Source organism: Lactuca saligna, chromosome 3 (genome assembly GCF_052625555.1).
Source record: "Lactuca saligna cultivar CGN05327 chromosome 3, ASM5262555v1, whole genome shotgun sequence".
Classification (NCBI taxonomy): Eukaryota; Viridiplantae; Streptophyta; class Magnoliopsida; order Asterales; family Asteraceae; genus Lactuca; species Lactuca saligna.
The window spans coordinates 210,617,687-210,636,251 of NC_136419.1; the positions used below are offsets into that span (position 1 = coordinate 210,617,687).

The 18,565-nt window shown below is 38.5% G+C and overlaps 2 protein-coding genes and 2 long non-coding RNA genes across 5 annotated transcripts; all 4 read right to left on the minus strand.

The window, feature by feature from the left end:
- Positions 1-1,247: 1,247 nt before the first annotated feature.
- On the minus strand, positions 1,248-2,067 carry LOC145034135 (uncharacterized). The gene is made up of 4 exons (XR_013677916.1): positions 1,958-2,067; positions 1,701-1,771; positions 1,534-1,581; positions 1,248-1,406 (listed from the first exon to the last, which is right to left on the minus strand). It is a non-coding gene; the product is annotated as an uncharacterized LOC145034135 (long non-coding RNA).
- A 904-nt stretch (positions 2,068-2,971) lies between these two features.
- Positions 2,972-4,553, minus strand: LOC145034136 (uncharacterized). Of its 2 annotated transcripts, XR_013677918.1 has the most exons (5): positions 4,458-4,553; positions 4,181-4,359; positions 3,617-3,724; positions 3,314-3,520; positions 2,972-3,240 (listed from the first exon to the last, which is right to left on the minus strand). It is a non-coding gene; the product is annotated as an uncharacterized LOC145034136 (long non-coding RNA). The 2 variants fall into 2 exon arrangements; XR_013677917.1 differs by having other exon boundaries at positions 2,972-3,520.
- Positions 4,554-4,820: 267 nt separating this feature from the next.
- Positions 4,821-9,925, minus strand: LOC145037779 (uncharacterized). The gene is made up of 2 exons (XM_078986494.1): positions 5,061-9,925; positions 4,821-4,974 (listed from the first exon to the last, which is right to left on the minus strand). Exon 1 carries the CDS (start codon positions 8,494-8,496, stop codon positions 5,863-5,865), a length of 2,634 nt encoding a protein of 877 aa, XP_078842620.1. The 5' UTR covers positions 8,497-9,925; the 3' UTR covers positions 4,821-4,974; positions 5,061-5,862.
- A 6,296-nt stretch (positions 9,926-16,221) lies between these two features.
- Positions 16,222-18,068, minus strand: LOC145034137 (uncharacterized). The gene is made up of 2 exons (XM_078982515.1): positions 16,554-18,068; positions 16,222-16,407 (listed from the first exon to the last, which is right to left on the minus strand). The coding sequence occupies exons 1-2, from the start codon at positions 17,958-17,960 to the stop codon at positions 16,390-16,392; spliced, it is 1,425 nt and encodes a 474-aa protein (XP_078838641.1). The 5' UTR covers positions 17,961-18,068; the 3' UTR covers positions 16,222-16,389.
- Positions 18,069-18,565: the final 497 nt, after the last annotated feature.

Genomic DNA, 18,565 nt, shown 5'->3' on the forward strand with positions numbered 1-18,565 from the left:
GTCAAGGAAGGCCCTGTCATAAAGAGAAACGACGCGCTTTTGCACGTCGTCTATAGACGACACGCTTTTACGACGCTCATTTACGACGTGCAATTACGACGTGCGTTTACGACACGCAATGCGTATCAAGGAAGGCCATGTCATAAAGGAAGAGGATATGCATTCGCGTGTCATAACCTTACGACGCGCGTGTTAATGACACGCAATGCGTATTAAGAAAGACCCTGTCAGGAAAGGCCATGTCATAAATGAAGATGACACACATTTTTGCGTATCATAATTTTAAATGTTTAAAAAAAATATTATTTATAGATTTACTTATTTTCAAATTAAATTTGTATTTAATATTTCATAATAGAAAAAAAATCATAAACAAAAGTTAATGTCATACAAATAATCATTCTAATAGTAGACAAATGTATTACATCAATTGTGAAAGAGATGAAAGTCATCAACAAATAATAGTTGAACTAGTTCATTATTGGCCATATAGGTTAACTGCAATCTCCAATCCTTCTAGCAGACCCTAGAGATCATTATTGGTCATGTAGCAGGATCAACCTACCAAAATAAGACACCAAATTAATGAGAAGCTGAGATACTACCTACAGGACAATTCAAAAACACATTATAAGCATAACAATCACTCCATGGACTTGCTGTGGATCAATAATTTCTTCAATTTGCATATGTTAAGAAGACACAACTAAAGGTAAAATAATACTAAAAATAATATCTTACTCATTAAAATAACACACAAACATCTATCTATATATTTCTCTTTTCCTCATTTAGATTCTGAAACTTTAGGGACTATCTAGAATCACTTGTTACTCATTAAAATACCCATGGTTAGCTGCAGTTGTAAATAAAAGCAAACAAGAAATAGTTGTTGTAGAGATATAACATACAAAGAAGCTTCTTCCTTTTCTCACAGGATAAGTGTTAGATCCAAAGGCATTTCCCCTGTTTCTAAATTCATCTTCATGTCTTTGTACTCCTCTGTCCAGATTGGTTTTCAACATCTCGGATAACCGTTGCATCTGAAAATTTATATAGGTATAGATGTATATATAAAGAGGTTTTAAGTTTTGTACTCCTCTTTCCATATTGGTTTTCAACTTTCTAGATTTTACATAGTTACAGCAATGTATTCCAAATATTACAAAGTAATCTTCATTACGATAAATATAACTGGGTGGAGTGTTCAAGGTACAATGCTATAATAGAAAAAAAAAATTGATGTTTCTTACATTCAGCAAATAAACAATAGGGGAGTTAGTTACCTTGGGATCTAGCATGAATTTAATTGCATCACCAACTTGGTGAGGTTAAACTGATCGACTCGTATGGGTTACGGCCCTACGCCTCTGCTATGAACTCGTTCTCCCCAAAATGGTTGGTCACTAAAGAAAGGTACAATTGTAGTTGGGCACCGAAAGTCAACATATAATATCAGATAAAAAGTCAACATATAATATCAGATTGCTATTATTGGTAAAAATAAAATAACAAGTTGTTAAGGAAAATTACCGCAACTTTTAGTCCAGCAGCTGTAGTTCCAGCACCCCCGCGGTGTACCTACAATTACAAAATAAAAAATAAAAAATAAAAAATGTAAGTACATTGTTATTATGTGTAACAAAAATGTAACTAAGTTGCTACTATGGGCAAAAAATAAAGCATCAGCAATGACTCACCACAGATGCACATTGCAAGAAAAGCCAGTCATGAGGGATGTTGTCCAACGAGTATACAAAATCCTTTGGCTCTGTTACATAAGAGACAAAAAGTTTATCTACATCAGTTTTGATTTCTTCCATAAGCAACAAAAGGGTAAAATGGGAAAAATAAAGTTGTGATATAAAAGATAAAATAAACGAAGCATATATATATATATATATATATATATATATATATATATATATATATATATATATATATACTTATTACTTACAGATACCAAGACCACCCCATCCTTTGTTGATGATGTAGCTTTGTCCAGAATCTGCTGAAGGAATATACTCCCACCTACATCCACCTGGTAGTTCTGGCCCAAGTCTACCTAGCGATTGAACCTCAGGTACCGGTGCTCCTTCATAGTACCATTGCTGCTTCAAAAAATAGCTATTTGCATCATCAAATCATAAAAATTATCACTTCCAGATGCATTAAAATGCTCTATAGCTTGATGCCTCACCTCAGCCTTTGTACTTCCATCAAGTCTCTGATACCTAAACCCCTTAATTGATAAGTATTATGCTAGAATATCTAACATCTAAACCATTTGCAATGCATTCAAATATATATATATATATATATATATATATATATATATATATATATATATATATATATATATATATATATATATATATATATATATATATGAATCCATATAATGTTAAAAGCATAAGGAGTAAGGATTTTAGATAAGAATTAAGAAATAGAAAGAGCCTCTCAAACAACTTGAAGCGTCCATCAACTATAGCTGGAACTTGATGAATGGGATTTATTGCTGCATAAAACAAGAGAAATTAAAAATTTTCAACTAAATATTGCAAAGAATTTGATACAAAATCAGTATCAAACCTTTATATTTAGGGCTGAATTGTTGGTTTTTCAAGACATCTGTTCGGATTTCCTCGAAATCTATCTCGTTTATCCTTCAAATAAATGGAAACAAATAAGAAACTCACAAGCCCTAAACCTGTTAGGGTTCATCACATATAATGTCTGCCAATAAAACCATAACATACACAATTATCAACTATACTTAATACTATTCTAATAAGATCGTACATACATACATACTTCCATCCTCTCTAACAAGTGTAGCTACAATTTTATTTTACTTTTATTTTTGAAAAAATCCCACCTCAGACAAATGTATTTTAGCTTTTAAAAATGTCTCTAATTAGTAATCACAATAGTAACTAACTCATTTTTTTAATAACTATCTCATTAAAAAATTAAAATAAAGCAAATGAGATATAAATAAATGAAAACAATAAACAAACTTTTGACAAGGTCCTATAAATAAAAATAATTTCAAATAACCTATTAAACTAAGCACTTTACAAAAAAAAAAAAGGAGTAACGAAGTTAAATGAATTGAAGTAGCCCAACAACCCAATAAAACAAACCCAGTACAAATACCTAATTTTCATTATTTTTTTTGGCGTTTTGGATCTTTGGGATGAGCCGAAGATCAAAGAAATTATGCAGCACATCATGTCTCTGCAAATCGCATAATATCTCATCTCATGTTTTGTAAAAAATACCAAATCATCAATCGTTGGATTTACCATACTTTTGCTGCTATCTGCCAAACTATTTCTTGCTTTTATCGTTTCATGTTCCTAAGTTCTAGCATCTTCTTTTCTCCTCATCCGTATCACTGTTTGTCTGTCCACCAGAATCATTTGTATTCTTCCTGGTAATGCTAAAAAAACGGGGAGACAATGGCCCCTTAAGGCATCCGGCCCTGGACATCATCATCCTTTCTGTATGGTAAATCCTGGAATACAAAGAAAATCCTTATTCATGTTTCACCAAAGAGTATGATAATGATGAAATTAGATTCCATATAGTTTAGGATATGATGTGATTATACCTTGATATGATCCACTTGGACAGTAAGGGGATCTTCATTGACCATCTCTGTTATCCTAAGCCGCCTATGACTAATAAGAACAACCTGCTCTCCTTGGATGCTTGTGATCTAATTACAAGAATCAATGGTTGATGATAAGAATTGATAACACAATAATGAAGAACAGGAATTGAATGCTTGATTACTATGAACTTCACGTGGAAATAAGAGAATAACAATTCATAGAAGTTAATCAAATGACTGTTCTTCCTGACCTAAATCAGAGAGGATCTCAAAGAGATTACCTCCTGCCCAAGCTAATGTCGAAGACTCAAAATACCAATGCAAAACACTGAAAATGAATCCCACTACTGCTATGACTCATGCTATTTAACCTTACAAAGGATGATTCTGGAGTGAGGTGTAAAACATAAAGTAATAAAAATTACAACCAGGTCCCTCCATGTTTTCCCTTTGTTAATATTTGACATGTTCTCTATCAGTTGATAACTGGTGTTATAAGTTATTTAAAATCTCAATAAGTTTATAATAATAGATTAAAAACAGTTCCATCACAACAAATACCTGAGGAAGTGTACCAACTTCATGGAGGTAATTAAGTAATTCTTTGCCTTTTAGTGCATATATATTCTTCTCTGTATCTGAACCTGTGGCCTCATCCTGAAGTAAGATTGATTGCTGAAGTAAGAGACAACGATATTTTATCCTCCTAGTTTGAGTGATTGGATGAAGTTATATCAGCACTGACACAAAGCAATTTAATCAAAAAAATTGATAAATTCAATTATAATTTAAATATGAAAATAGGTAAAGCAACAAAAGATCATGGTTTTGAGTTTACCTTTGTATGAACTTGAAAATGAAGGACAAACAAAGTTCAGCTGCCTGATATGCAAAATCTTTTGTTTCAAAAAAATCTTTAGCGCAGGTCTAAACAATCTGTAAATGAAAACAACTTTCAATTCAGTACAAATATACAACTATGTTATAAATTGAATGTCAAAAATCCAAGAAATATCGAGAATTATATAAAAGGAAAAATCAACATGCCAATCTTCCATTTAATTTACCTGTGATAAAACTGAGATTACATGGCTATCCAATATATCCTCCATAAATATGTAATATGAAAAAAAAAACTTGCATCCATAAGTTTAACCTTGATCGGAAGCATATAAGAAAGTATAGTATATTTGGAGCTTGTGAAATCAACTTTACCAAAAGATTCGTTGTTTGCACTCCACCCTAAACTTGAGATGAAGTCAACCATTTGTGGTGGGCACTTCCAGCCTTGAACAACACCAAGAATTTATCATTCATTGGAGATGACACCATAAACAATATCAGGACCGGACCAACTGCATAATGATATAAAAGATAGTTGTAAAACTTGAAGATGTTTGTTTAGGACAAGCAATAATAAGCTTCGAGAAGAGGCACTAACCAGGAAGATAACATAAATGAATCAGGGTGGCAATTCAACAAACAGTTGGTGTGCACAACCAAAATCTACATAAAAATTAAATTCCCACTACTAGAAAAACAACATTAAACAGTTTGCTAATAGTTTGCATTAACCAGGAAGATGTTTGTTTAGGATAAGCAATAATAAGCTTCGTATATAACGTCCACATAATATTTCACAAGCAGGATTAGTCATTTGGAAACCGAACCCAATCGAGTTATCTTCACCCTGTAGATAAATAAACATAATTCATGATTGAAAATAATATTGATGAGTTTAAAACAAACTTAAAGATCGATTAGATCTATGAAACAGGTAGATAAATGACTAGATAAACAATTAAGAACAAGCTAATCGATCAAAAGGTGTCGAATAATTCAATAAACAATCCTCAGAAGAGCTCGATCAAGAACATCAACTGTAGAGGATTTTAGGGTTTACAATATTCAATGAGAGTGATGACCGTTACTATACGCATACATGCATGCATATATTTATAATGAAACCCTAACAGTTTTTCTAAGAAAAAGAAGGCTAATCTAGTTAAACACGGATTGACAAGCCCAATCCGGTTGTAAAACAAAAGGGCCCAAGACGCAACACAATTATCTTCAACAATCTCCCCCTTTGCGTCTTTGGCACATAATCTTCATTCCCTTTTAACAGCAGAAGGCTTCTTCACCGTCTCAAAAATCCTCGGTATAATAGCCAGAATGTGATGCCTGAAGGTGATATACCATCGAAGCATATCAGTGAAGTTCTTCTTGTCTGCTGTGGAGTTCTACTTGCATCGGTGAATGATGTTTATAATATGCTCCAGACAATCTGTTGAAAACAGATGCTTGTCTACCAAAGCAAACAGAAACTTATGCTTGTCGCCTCTTGTGAACATGACCGTCAGATTTAAAGAGTCAATTTGCCCTAACTTCATTTTATGAACGTCTCCTGTCTTGGAAGTAGGCTTGACGGTCGGTTTCTTGTTCATTATCTTTGCTATTTCCTGATCCATAGTGGCGAGCTCATGGATGTAGGAAGCCAACATTCTTTTGAGATGTTTCAGAATCGGTTCATACTCTCTATGATTGGAGAGAAGAATGTTGTATAGCAGAATCGAATCATGCGGATTCAGACTGGGAAGACCTGCCAGAGAAATGAGATGTTCTGTGTTGGCCGTTCCTCTGTTGATTTTGAAGTTAACGTTCACAAATTTCCCAGCCTGTCTTGGTTTCAGTACCTTGACTTTAATTATCTTCTGTGCACTCCATGTCAAGTACTGCGGTTGACCATACTTCAAATAGAAATCTATTAATTCTCTGTCAACCTTCAAGTTTGGATGAGGGACATCGGCAGTGACATCAAAGCAATGAAATGTAAAAGCTTTTCGCGTGATTGGCATGTCAAACTGCGAGTCTTTGGTATTTTCACACTCGAAAGATGCAATCGGTTCCAACCAATATATGGAGGGAAACTCAATCGCTTGATTGATGAGTGTGTCTCTGTCCCATTCTGGGAACAGAGTCTTCTTGGCTTGTAGAGCATCCTCATCCTCCTTGATTTTTCTTTCTCTAGCCTCGGCCTCTCGAGCTATTTTAAGAGTTTCATCCAGCTCTTTGTCCCTTTTCTTTCGTTGAAGAGCTTCAGCGATAGTTTCATCTGTATCTGACTCGCTCTCAACAAGGAACTGTTTTCCAGAACCCGAAGCTACATTAACCTTCGGTTCTGTCTTTGATACACCTTCCTCTCCCCCTTGTCGCGGAAGAACAAGCTTCTCCGAGACACCCTTCATTTCGCTCAAGATGTTAATCGCAGGAAGGAGTTTAGCCTGGAGATGCTGTCTGATAGTAAGGGTAAGGAAGGGATCATGAGTGTCAAGAACAGTTGTCAACATATTCTTGACATCACCAGCGCAACCTTTAAGAACTGCCCGCTGAGTTTTTAGTAAAGAGATTTCTTGTTGTGCCTGGGCCAGTTGTATCTTCTGAAGATCGATAGTTGCCTGATGCTTGACAAGATCTTCCTTTAAGGTGCTCTCTGCTGCTAGAGAAGCAAAACGTGAATCCAAAGATTGGAGAAAAGAGGTGGATTCAGTTTTGAGGTCAGCACGCAGAGCCTCAAACTTGGAGGTTTCACCCTGAAGGGTTGCCGAAAAGGAGTCGACTGACGTCTGAAACTTGGCCGCACTGGAATCAGCATGTGCTTTGAGAGAATCAAGAAAGATCTGAGTTGTGTGAACAACCTCAGAAACTTCCTTTGTGGCTTTGGAGCATGAAGCAGCTGAGTTGTCGATGGCATCAGTGGAACGATCCAGAGCGTCAGTATACGTCTTGATCGCAGACTCGATGAAGGCTTTCAGCACGACACCCCCGTAGGCTTTATTATCAGCCAACATACTATCGAGTTTGTCGTGAATTTCTTGAAGCTGCTGACTGGTAACAGGGGTATCGGCATCAGTGTCTGTGGGGATCCGGTATGGGCTATAATAAAGAGAATCGTACTCTTCATCATCACCGCCCAAGGTAGCACCGGAGTTGGAGGATGGAGAAGGGGATGGTGGGATGTTGATGACGGGGGTTTCAACCACAGTAGTAGCCCCTGTATCAGATACATTAACTGTTACTGGTGGTTGGGAAGAGGTGATAGTAACTGATTCGGTGATAATTGGTGTGGGGATAGAAGATGTAGGTTGAGTAACAGAGAAGGGAATGGTTGGTTCTGTTGTAGTGGGAGGGATGGTTATAGGAACAGAAAGTGGGACCTTCTGCGTTGGTGATTGGGGTGGGGTAGGAATTTTAGGAGAAGTTGGAGGAGTGGGTGATTTGGTAATTTTGGGAGATGCTGGTGGAAAGGGTGATTTGGTAATTTTGGGAGATGCTGGTGGAGAGGGAAGATGAGTGCCTGCAGGAGAAGATGGTTGTTGAGGAGACTGAGCAATGGTTGTCTCTGTTGGAGGAGCAGCAGCCTCTGTGTCGGATGGGTCATTAGGAGCAGAGCCAGGAGAAGGGGATCCTTTGGCTCTTTTAGCCATCTTCTTGACCTTCTTTGATTTGGACTGAGAAGGTTCCTCTGCATCAGATTTTCGTTTGGAGGATCTTCGCTTTCTCTCCTTTTTCGTTTCAGTTTCTTTCTTCTCTTGTTTCTCCTTTTTACCAGCCCTCTTGCCACGATTGGCAGGTTGATCAAGGGCTTCCAGTGCAGCTTTCTGTTCTTCGGACATAACCCTTGGAGGCAAGGGTGTTCTGGTGCCATAGTCAGCCATGATTTTGCTATGAGGCGTGACACACCTGTACATGGATTCAGGGATTAATCCATAATGGAGAAACTTACTTGGATCAGAAACGATGATCTTCTTAGTGTGGTAAGAGGCAATTGAAGCTAGAAGAGCATCCTTCATCACTGGGATTTCAAGGGAATCCATGGCCTTCTTTGTGATGAGCGTCCAGAAACGGCCGCATCAGATCTCAGAGTACCGGGTGGAGGTGTTTAGACTCTGAACGACTTGAGACCAGATTATGGAGCCATAATCGAAGTTGACACCGTTGTAAAGACCATAAAGAATGGTGAGAAATCCCTTACTCGTGGTATCAGAACCACCACACCGCTCCGCTAAACCCTTGATCAAAAGGGTAAGCAATCCATTCCATTGAGAAGGAAGACAAGATTTCTTACCTTCGCGATGGTCGTAAGAACATCCGTGTAACCCATCTCGTACATCATCGAGAATAGTTGAGTAGTGGTGACAAAATCCGGTGAGATGACGGAAGAATCAACTGCAAGCCCTAGAAGAGAGCAAAACTTGGTTTTGGACACAGAGGTTTTCTTGTCATGGATGGTGAAGAAGATGCGATCTTTGTGTTTGTCATAATTTGCTGTTGTGTAGACTTGAGAAAGCAGGGACATTGGAATGGCTTCCACCTGCGTGAGTGCCAACAGCAATGGGGAATATTTTAGGCATTCCACCACGTGGAGCATGTACGCATCATATAAGAACGGGGTCATCTCTATAATCATATTTTGATTAGGCTTGATGGAGAGCAAAGATGAAGATGCAGTTTGATCTTGTGCAGAAGAAGAAGTCGCCATTGTTGAATTGAAAAAGAAGATGAACAGTGGAAACTTTTCAGAGAGAGAGATTACGTGGGAGGTAAATGCCAAAGAACACGATCACCCCTTATTTATACCGTTCACTGGAGAGAGAAAATCGTGATGATGAGGAAACCAAAACGTCGCCTGAAAAAGCCCGATTGGAAGTTATGGTGTATCCCAGGAATACGTCAGCACACGTGGGTGTGAAACGAATCAATTGCACGCGCCCAAATCATATTTTTGTACCGTTTGAAATTCCTTGTGCCCTTGTTTGGTTACAACTGAAATTTAAAACCATATACCAAACAGCAATCAGAATGTTGGAAAAAATTAATTTTCGTGCATAAGAGTGTGAAAGATAAAGAAATAAATCAAAGGTGTTTGAGATGTGAGTGTTGTCTTATTAAGAAGACAGAAAGCGGAAGATTCCGGGCAAGAATCACTTCCTTCAAAGCCAAGAGAGACTTGAAGTGCTTTTGTGGTTTCCCTGGAAATACGATCAGTTGTCTATTAATAAAAAATGAAAGGAATCTTTTGATCATAGGCTGTGGGGTAGCTGTCCTCTAACCGAACATCAAGTCTTAACATAAAACTGAGTGTTGGCAGAGATACCTGTGAGACCAATGTGATCTGTTGAACAGGTAGGTGGGAATTATCGGTGACAAGCATGGGATAAGCAGAAATCTCAAAGAAAAATAAACTGGACCTCTTTGGGAAGAAATGTCTTAGGTGGAGACGATTTCGTAAAAGATCACACAAAAGGAAAATGAGATTTCCAAGTAACATCTTGAGTATATCACTCACCGTCAATTCATTTTAGGTATTGGATTTTGGGTTTCACTTAGAACGTGGTAATCGAATCCAAGATCATAAACACAGAGGTTGTGTAACCATAAGCTTCAGTGGTAAAGACCGAAAGCATCAAGTGTTACTTTAGGGAATCGAAGGTAGATGTAGAATTTGAGGAGGTGGTTAAGAGACCGAACGTACCTTCTGCTACAGAAGTGGGACAAAGCATAGCAACTCATGTTTCAAATGAGTAGAGTAAGGTAGCTCTAGACCGATTGTTAGAGAATAGCCTGATTGGGAAGAAACGATAGGTATTGATCGAATCATTAAGGCGTACTCAAGGTCATGGAGGCTTGCGACAACATACAGCAGCATGCTTCTAGGGACGTCTAACTAGTCTGAGAGAAAGATAAAACATACCTGTGCAAAGCGTACACCGACCAGGACTTGGGAGTAGTGGAAATAAGTAAGAAAACGGAATAAAACAGAACGATAAAATGTTTTTGTGAGTTTGAAATTTTTCCGAAAAATAAATAAAATCAGAAAGATAAAAAGTTTTTGTAATTTTGAAATTTTTCTGAAAAATAAATAAAAACAGAAAGATAAAATGTTTTTGTAATTTTGAAATTTTTCTGAAAAATAAATAAAAACAGAAAGATAAAATGTTTTTGTGATTTTGAGATTTTTCTGAAAAATAAATAAAAGCGGAAAGAAAAAAATTGTACAACATAAAAAAAATGATGAAGTAGAGATAGACCGAGCGATCTGTGTATTTCGGTGACAATTTCAGAACAGAGAGGAACCGAGCGGTCTGTCTATTTCGGTTCCATTAAATCACCAGAGCAGAGAGAGACCGAGCGGTCTGTCTATTTCGGTTCCATTAAATCTCCAGAGCAGAGAGAGACCGAGCGGTCTGTCTACTTCGGTTCCATTAAATCTCCAGAGCAGAGAGAGACCGAGCGGTCTGTCTATTTCGGTTCTTGATTCTTAGTTGGAGATTTGAGGATTTGGGACCGACTCTCCTACCATCATACCCAAGCCTTGTAGAATTTTGTTGAAAGTCGTTTCAGGAAGAGCTTTGGTAAAGACATCGGCCAATTGATCAGTGGTTCGAACAAAGTGTACTTCAACGTTTCCGTCTTCCACGTGATCTTTGATGAAGTGATACCTCAGTGCGATGTGCTTGGTCTTGGAGTGTTGCACTAGGTTATGACAAATCCTAATTGCACTTTCAGAGTCACAATATAGTGGGATCTTTTTCATATTGAGTCCATAGTCTCGGAGTTGACTCTGGATCCAAATCACTTGAGAGGTACAGGAGGCAGCGGCAATGTATTCTGCTTCAGCAGTAGACAGAGACACGCACGTTTGTTTCTTTGACTGCCAACTAACCAACTTCCCATCGAGGAATTGGCAACCGCTAGTGGTGCTTTTCCTATCGAGACCACAACCTCCAAGGTCTGCATCGGAGTAGGATTGAACGAAGAAGCCTGAGTTAGAAGGGTACCACAGACCTAAAGAGGTAGTTCTCTTGAGATAACGAAATATGTTTTCCACTGCAAGCATATGAGGTTCCCGTGGATTTGCCTGAAACCGAGCACAGTAACAAACAGAAAACATTATGTCAGGTCTGCTAGCAGTAAGATACATTAGAGAGCCTATCATTTGACGATAAAGTGTAAGATCAACAGCTGGTTTATCCAGGGATGGAGTGAGTTTAGTGTCGAACGCCATTGGGACTTTGACCTTTGAATCTCCCATCATGCCAAATTTTGCTAAGAGATTCTTTGTGTAAGCTTCCTGGTTGATAAAGATGCCTTCAGGTCCTTGTCTGATATTTAAACCAAGAAAAAAGTTAATGGGACCCATCGAGCTCATTTCAAATTTAGTCTCCATCAGCTTTCTGAATTCAGCTGTTAGGCTTGGATTCATGGAGCCAAAGATGATATCATCGACGTAAATTTGAACGATCATAAGGTGGTTACCTTCCTTTTTGCGAAAGAAGGTTGGGTCAACCGAACCTTGTTTGAATTTGGACATCTTTAAAAATTTAGTCAGCGTTTCATACCAGGCCCTCGGTGCTTGTTTCAGACCATACACGACTTTATCCAAAATGTAACAGTGATCGGGATACTTTTCATTCACGAATCCAGGAGGTTGCTCCACATACACAGTCTCTTCAAGATCTCCATTGAGAAATGCACACTTGACGTCCATTTGAAAGACCTCAAAGTTTTTGTGAGCAGCATAAGCAAGAAATATTCTCACTGATTCCAGCCTAGCTACCGGAGCGAAAGTCTCTTCATAGTCAATGCCTTCCTCTTGACAGTATCCTTTTACGACCAGACGTGCTTTGTTTCTGATAATGTTCCCTTCCTTGTCAAGTTTGTTCCTAAAGACCCATTTGAGACCAACAACCGAGGCATGTGGAGGAGTTGGAATAAGACGCTAGACCTTGTTCCTTTCAAATTCATTCAGTTCATCTTGCATTGCTTGAACCCAATCGGAGTGATCAATAGCAGTTTTAATTGTCTTTGGTTCAATTTTTGATACGAATGAGTTAAACATGCAGAATTCGACTTTTGAGTACAAGGATGCTTGTTTTGCCTTGAGTTGTGATCGAGTCAGAACTATTTCTGAGATATTACCGACAACTTGAGAGATAGGATGATTTCTGGTCCATTTGGTGAGAGGAGGAAAGTTTGGATCAAAAGATGGATCTAATTAAGCATTTATCATTTCTTCTGGTTCGGACAGACTGTCGAAGTCGTATGACATATCAGCATGCTCCCCCTCGACATATGATCTTGCAGGAATGTCTTGTGAATCTTGAGCTACAGTGGTTTCTTGAGGTGATGAGCTTTCGGGTGTTGATGTACCTACGGTTGGTGGGGTATTTTCGGTTGGTGAGGCATTCTCGGTTGGTGAGACACTCTCGGTTGGTGAGACACTCTCGGTTGAAGGTTGAGACCTTAGCTCCCCCTCAACTTGTGAACTTGGTTGGGATGAAGGTGGATCCTCCCCTTCAACTGATGGTGGACACTCCCCCTCTGCTGACGCATTGTGTTGGGGAGGGTCTTGTGAACTCGATTCTTCTTCATTCATTCTTCTTGCAGCATCGTCAATAAGTTGCTTCAAGTGATCTACCCTGTTGTCTGCTGCACTGGCTTCAGAAAGAGTGGCATTCTCTGGTTCATCAAAAAGCTCCATGAATTTCTCGAATAGATTAGCGATCGAGGCTGTGACTTGGCCAGTTTGAGGAAAGATTTCTCCAGCTGTGTCTTCGTTGGCCTTTAGCTTTTTAACATAACTATCATCAAAAGTCACGTAGTAAGTTTCTTCGATCTTCCTTGAATGCTTGTTTAACACTCTGTATGCTTTGGAAGTAAGAGAATAACCCAGAAATATCCCTTCGTCAGCTTTGACATCAAACTTGTTGTGGTGTTCTTTGGAATTGAAAATGAAACACCTGGAACCGAACACATGGAAAAACTTCACATTTGGCTTCCTGTTGTTGATGATCTCATAAGGAGTGAGAGTGAAGCGCTTGTTAAGATACGACTTGTTCTGTGTAAAACAAGCAGTAGAAATAGCATCAGCCCAAAAATATAAAGGTAAGGAAGCAAAACTTAGCATTGTTCGGGCAGCTTCACATAAGGATCGGTTTCGTCTTTCGACAATTCCGTTCTGTTGAGGTGTGTAGGGAGCTGAGAAGTTGTGACTGATCCCCTTTTCTTCCAGGAATTCTTCAGAGTCTTTATTTTTGAACTCCAACCCATTGTCGCTTCTGATGTTGCGAACGACCTTCTTCAGCTGTACTTCAATCTGCTTGATGAACACTTTTAGCTTGTGAGTCGCTTCAGATTTAAGTTTCAGAAAGAACACCCATGTAAAACGTGAAAAGTCATCAACAATAACAAGAATATACTTGCTACCACCGATGCTTTCTATAGAAGATGGACCACATAAATCAATATGAAGTAATTCTAGTGGTTCAACGACTTTAGTGTTTATTATAGATGGATGACTTTGACGACTCTGCTTCCCCATTTCATATGCAGCACACAGATGATCTCTGTCATACTTGAGCAATGGGAGACCCCTCACATGACCTCCAGTGACAAGTTTGTTGATATCTTTGAAGTTGAGATGAGAGAGTCTTCGGTGCCATAGCCAGCTTTCGTCAGATTGTGCTTTGGATAATAGGCAGATGGCTGGGTTTCCTTTGATTGGTTTGAGATTTAGGGGAAACATTTCACCTTTGCGCTCTGATTTAAGAATAACTTTGTTCGTCTTCTTCTCAATAATTTCCGAACCTTCATCATCGAATGAGACCTTGAGACCAGTACCTCCAACAAGCTGAGATACACTGATGAGATTGTGTTGTAGTCCCTCTACATATGCAACTTTCCTGATTGAGAAATCACCGTTTGTAATCATCCCGTAGCCTTTGATGGTTCCGAAGGAATTGTTCCCAAATTTGACATTTCCACCATTTGAAAGAGATCTGAATTCCCTTAGCTCTTCTTTCCTCCCTGTCATGTGACGCGAGCAACCACTATCAATGTACCATTCTTCGTCATACTGCTCGTCACTGATAACCTGCAAAAATTAAGCAGATTTAGGAACCCAGAGCTTCTTGGGTCCACGTGAGCTTTTTACTGGAATAGTAAGAGAGATGTCAACTACATATATTCTTTTTATTAGTGTTGTTTCATCTTTCCTTTTGATGGTGAAAACTTTGATTTTATTTGGATTTAATGGTTTTGGTATTGATTCTGATTCAATATCTGAAACCTTCTGTTTTCCTTTTTGTTCAGCTGATGACTGAGATTTTTGAGAAGAAACAGAGTGGACTTTAGGACGAGAAGAGACAGAGGATTTTGAAGAGTTAGTAGAGTTAGAATGAGATAGCTCAGAACAATATGACTTCTTGATTGAAGATTCTTGGTGACTCTTTTGCTTTTGATTAATGGTAGGACCAACTTTAGAGTTTTGATCTCTTTTGATTCCCGAACCAAACCTGTACTTTCGGTTGAAATCATTCTCTGAACCGAATCTATGCGTTCGGTTGTTGTTATGCTCTGAGTCGAACCTCTGCTTTTGGTTGTTGTTTTGCTCAGAACCGAGCCTCAGCTTTCGGTTTTCATTGTGCTCTGAACCGAACCTCTGCTTTCGGTTGTCATTGTGCTCTGAACCGAACCTCTGCTTTCGGTTGTTGTTCTGCTCAGAACCGAGACTCTGCTTTTGGTTGTCGTTTCTCTCCGTCGATCTAACAGGATTTTTCGCTGGTTTTAAATTCCTGTCTTGATGTGAGAAATAGGCATTTTGCGATTGCCAAAATTGTTTTCTTTCTGAGAGATTCTTCCTGTATCTCTAATTCCTTTCCCGTTTTTGACTTCTCATCTGCTTTGGTTGATGATGGATGTTAGGTTTATGTTTTTGATTTTCATTGGTTGATCCACTCTGAACCGATGTTGTTTCACTTGGAGATATGACTTCTTTTGCAGGAATTTCTTTCTCTTGAGGGACATCTTTTGTTCCACTTGTACTTGCCACGTTGAAGCCATCAGGTTTATTTAAAGGTTCTGGTACGTATCTGCCTTTGCTTTTCCATGAAGTCCTTTCAGACAGACCTACCGTTTCATCAGCATTGTCAATGGGAGCCGACCAGAAGAACTCGTCACAGCCATCAGCATTGTCTTCGTTCACAATAGCTGTTAGTTCAGCAGTCTGATGTTCGGTTACACCTGTGACTTTGTACACCTGATTCGGAGTGGTTCTAACTTTTTGGTATACGACTGCCTTCTCTACAAGAATCGGGGACTTTTGTTGGGACAACCAAGCGAATTCCACAGAATATTCTGAGATGAGATTTTTGTGGTTCTCGGGTTCATTCTTGACAAATTCTGAACAATCAACTGTGTCCTCTACAGAAATTTCACTCATATTATCGTCCTCATTAAGCTCAGATGCATTTTCAACATCAATTTTATTTTCCGAGCTTAAGTTGACATTCAGTGAGTCAAATTTTTGTATGGTTTCGGTTCTTAGCTTCAGTTTATCATTTTCATCCAAAAGATTTTTGAGCATATTCTTGTGGTCCTTGGATTTTATGAAAGATTCAATTTTGTCCAGTCCATACAAATATGTTGGATTAACATCCTCAGACGAAATAATACTCTCACAATTATATGCATCAGCATCAATTTCATCTTCCTTAAACTCAAGAAAGGGTAAAATCATGCGATGAATCTTTTGCCCTATTTCACAATTCAAATGAAGCTGAGTAATATTAGTATAAAGACGTTTGGCAATCAGACAAAAAACATTTCGCTGTTTCAAAAGCATTAAATTGTCTCTTTGCAAATAAATGTTTTCATCTTTTATTTTGATTAACCCCGACTCCTTCAGTTCGATCCACATCCGCCGTTCCTCACTCTTCGAAGACACCCTGCTTAATTGATCAGTTAGGTTAGAATTGGTGACCTGAGTTTGAGTTAAACTACTATCTAGATGAGAGATTCTTGAATTAACACTTTTTAATTCCTTTTCATATGAACATTGTGGGACTTTAAATGAGACAAAAACTGATTGTACCTTCTTGATCAGTTCATCAAGTTCGCTGAACTGCTCGCTGAGTGGTTTGGCAGTAAAGCACAGATTCTGCTGTTCTTTGTCATAATTCCCACCATCAGTGTTGTATCCCCTCATCTGAGAAACGTCGGACACCATCAAGCATCTTCCTCCACTGCTCTCTTCTTTCGCTACATAGGCCTTTCCATGTGAAGGCTTCCTCACTTCATCATCTTCAGAGTCGGTTGACCAAACCTCCACGCCACCGAACTCATCATCAGCTACCGAACCCTGCACAATCAAAGCATTCATGGAAGGGTTAGCAGCAGATTTCTTCTTCCTTAACTCATCAAGCTTTTTCATCAACACAGCTTCTTCATCATTTTCTTCATCCTTTTCTGCCATCTTTTTGAGGACGCAATCTTTTGCATAGTGGTTCTTTCCTCCACAATAATAGCAGCTCACTCCAGAATCTCCTTCAGCCTTCGGTTCCTTCTTTGCTTCTTCAGCTTTCGGTTCATCTTTGACCTTTTCAGTGCTATAGCTTCCTTGCCAGTTTCGGTTCCTATTGGTGGGGAATCTCTTCTTGATGAATCTCTTAGGGTTTGACACCATCATAGCATAGTCTTCAGACGTGAGATCATAATCATCCAAGTTGAGATCTTCGTCCTCTATCACAACTTTGCTTTTCGACAGGAGGGCAAATGAACCTAGACTTGAAACCACGGTCTTCTCCTGCAGTACGATCTTTTCTTGAGATTTTAGGATGCCCACCAGTTTCGCCAAAGAATAGGATTTGAATTGCTCGTGTGCTTTAACGGTGGACACGATTGCTCTCCACTCAGACCTGAGTCCATTTAAAAATGTAACCTTCTGTTCAATAAGCTTCCTTTCGATGTCATGTTTGATCATCTTGCTAAGAAGATGATTGAAGCGATCGAACGTTTGAGTCACCGTTTCTTCTGTTCCTTGCTTGAACTCACCAAACTCAGATAAGAGTAAGGTTTGAATGGAGTGTTCAAGATCTTCGTCTGTAGAGTACAATTCACGTAGCTTGTCCCATATCTCTTTAGCAGTCATGCATGAACTTACCAGCCTAAAGGTATCAGATTGAAGAGCAAATCTAATCAATCTTAGCGCTTTGATATTGCACTGAAATTTAACTTTTTCGTCTTGCGCTACATCTTTAACATCTTTCAGAAGATCATTATACTCCTTTTGAGTTTTAATAATCCTTGAAGTTGCTGAATGAGAAAACGGTCCCGAGATAATTGCTTCCCAGATGAGGTATCCATTATCCTCAGATCCTATGACATAATCTTCAAAGTGTTTCGCCCAGACTTCATAATCATGGGTGTACAGGATGGGAATCTTCGTTGTTGATCCAATGCTGTTTGAAATATTGATGGGATTGGATTGCGACTCGTCCATAATTGATCGAATAACCTGTTTAAAGATCAGACTTGTAATATATCAAATTAGGGAAAAAATAATAAATATTGAGATACGTCAATTATGAGATGACGGCTCAATAAATATCAATGAATGCAGAATAACCCTAATCGAATTTTTTTCACAGAAAAGAAGTGTATCGATTACACAGCCTCCTGCTCTGATACCAAGTGATGAGTTTAAAACAAACTTAAAGATCGATTAGATCTATGAAACAGGTAGATAAATGACTAGATAAACAATTAAGAACAAGCTAATGGATCAAAAGGTGTCGAATGATTCAATAAACAATCCTCAGAAGAGCTCGATCAAGAACATCAACTGTAGAGGATTTTAGGGTTTACAATATTCAATGAGAGTGACGACCGTTACTATACGCATACATGCATCCATATATTTATAATGAAACCCTAACAGTTTTTCTAAGAAAAAGAAGGCTAATCTAGTTAAACACGGATTGACAAGCCCAATCCGGTTGTAAAACAAAAGGGCCCAAGACGCAACACAATTATCTTCAACAAATATAAAACCAAATTCATTTGTAAATGAGTGATTGGGTGAATATGAATGGTCTAGCCAATAAG

Excerpts from the sequence above, each read along its gene's own strand:
- LOC145034137 (XM_078982515.1), bottom strand. The coding sequence starts at position 17,960 with ATGGACGAGTCGCAATCCAATCCCATCAATATTTCAAACAGCATTGGA.
- LOC145037779 (XM_078986494.1), bottom strand. The coding sequence starts at position 8,496 with ATGGATTCCCTTGAAATCCCAGTGATGAAGGATGCTCTTCTAGCTTCA.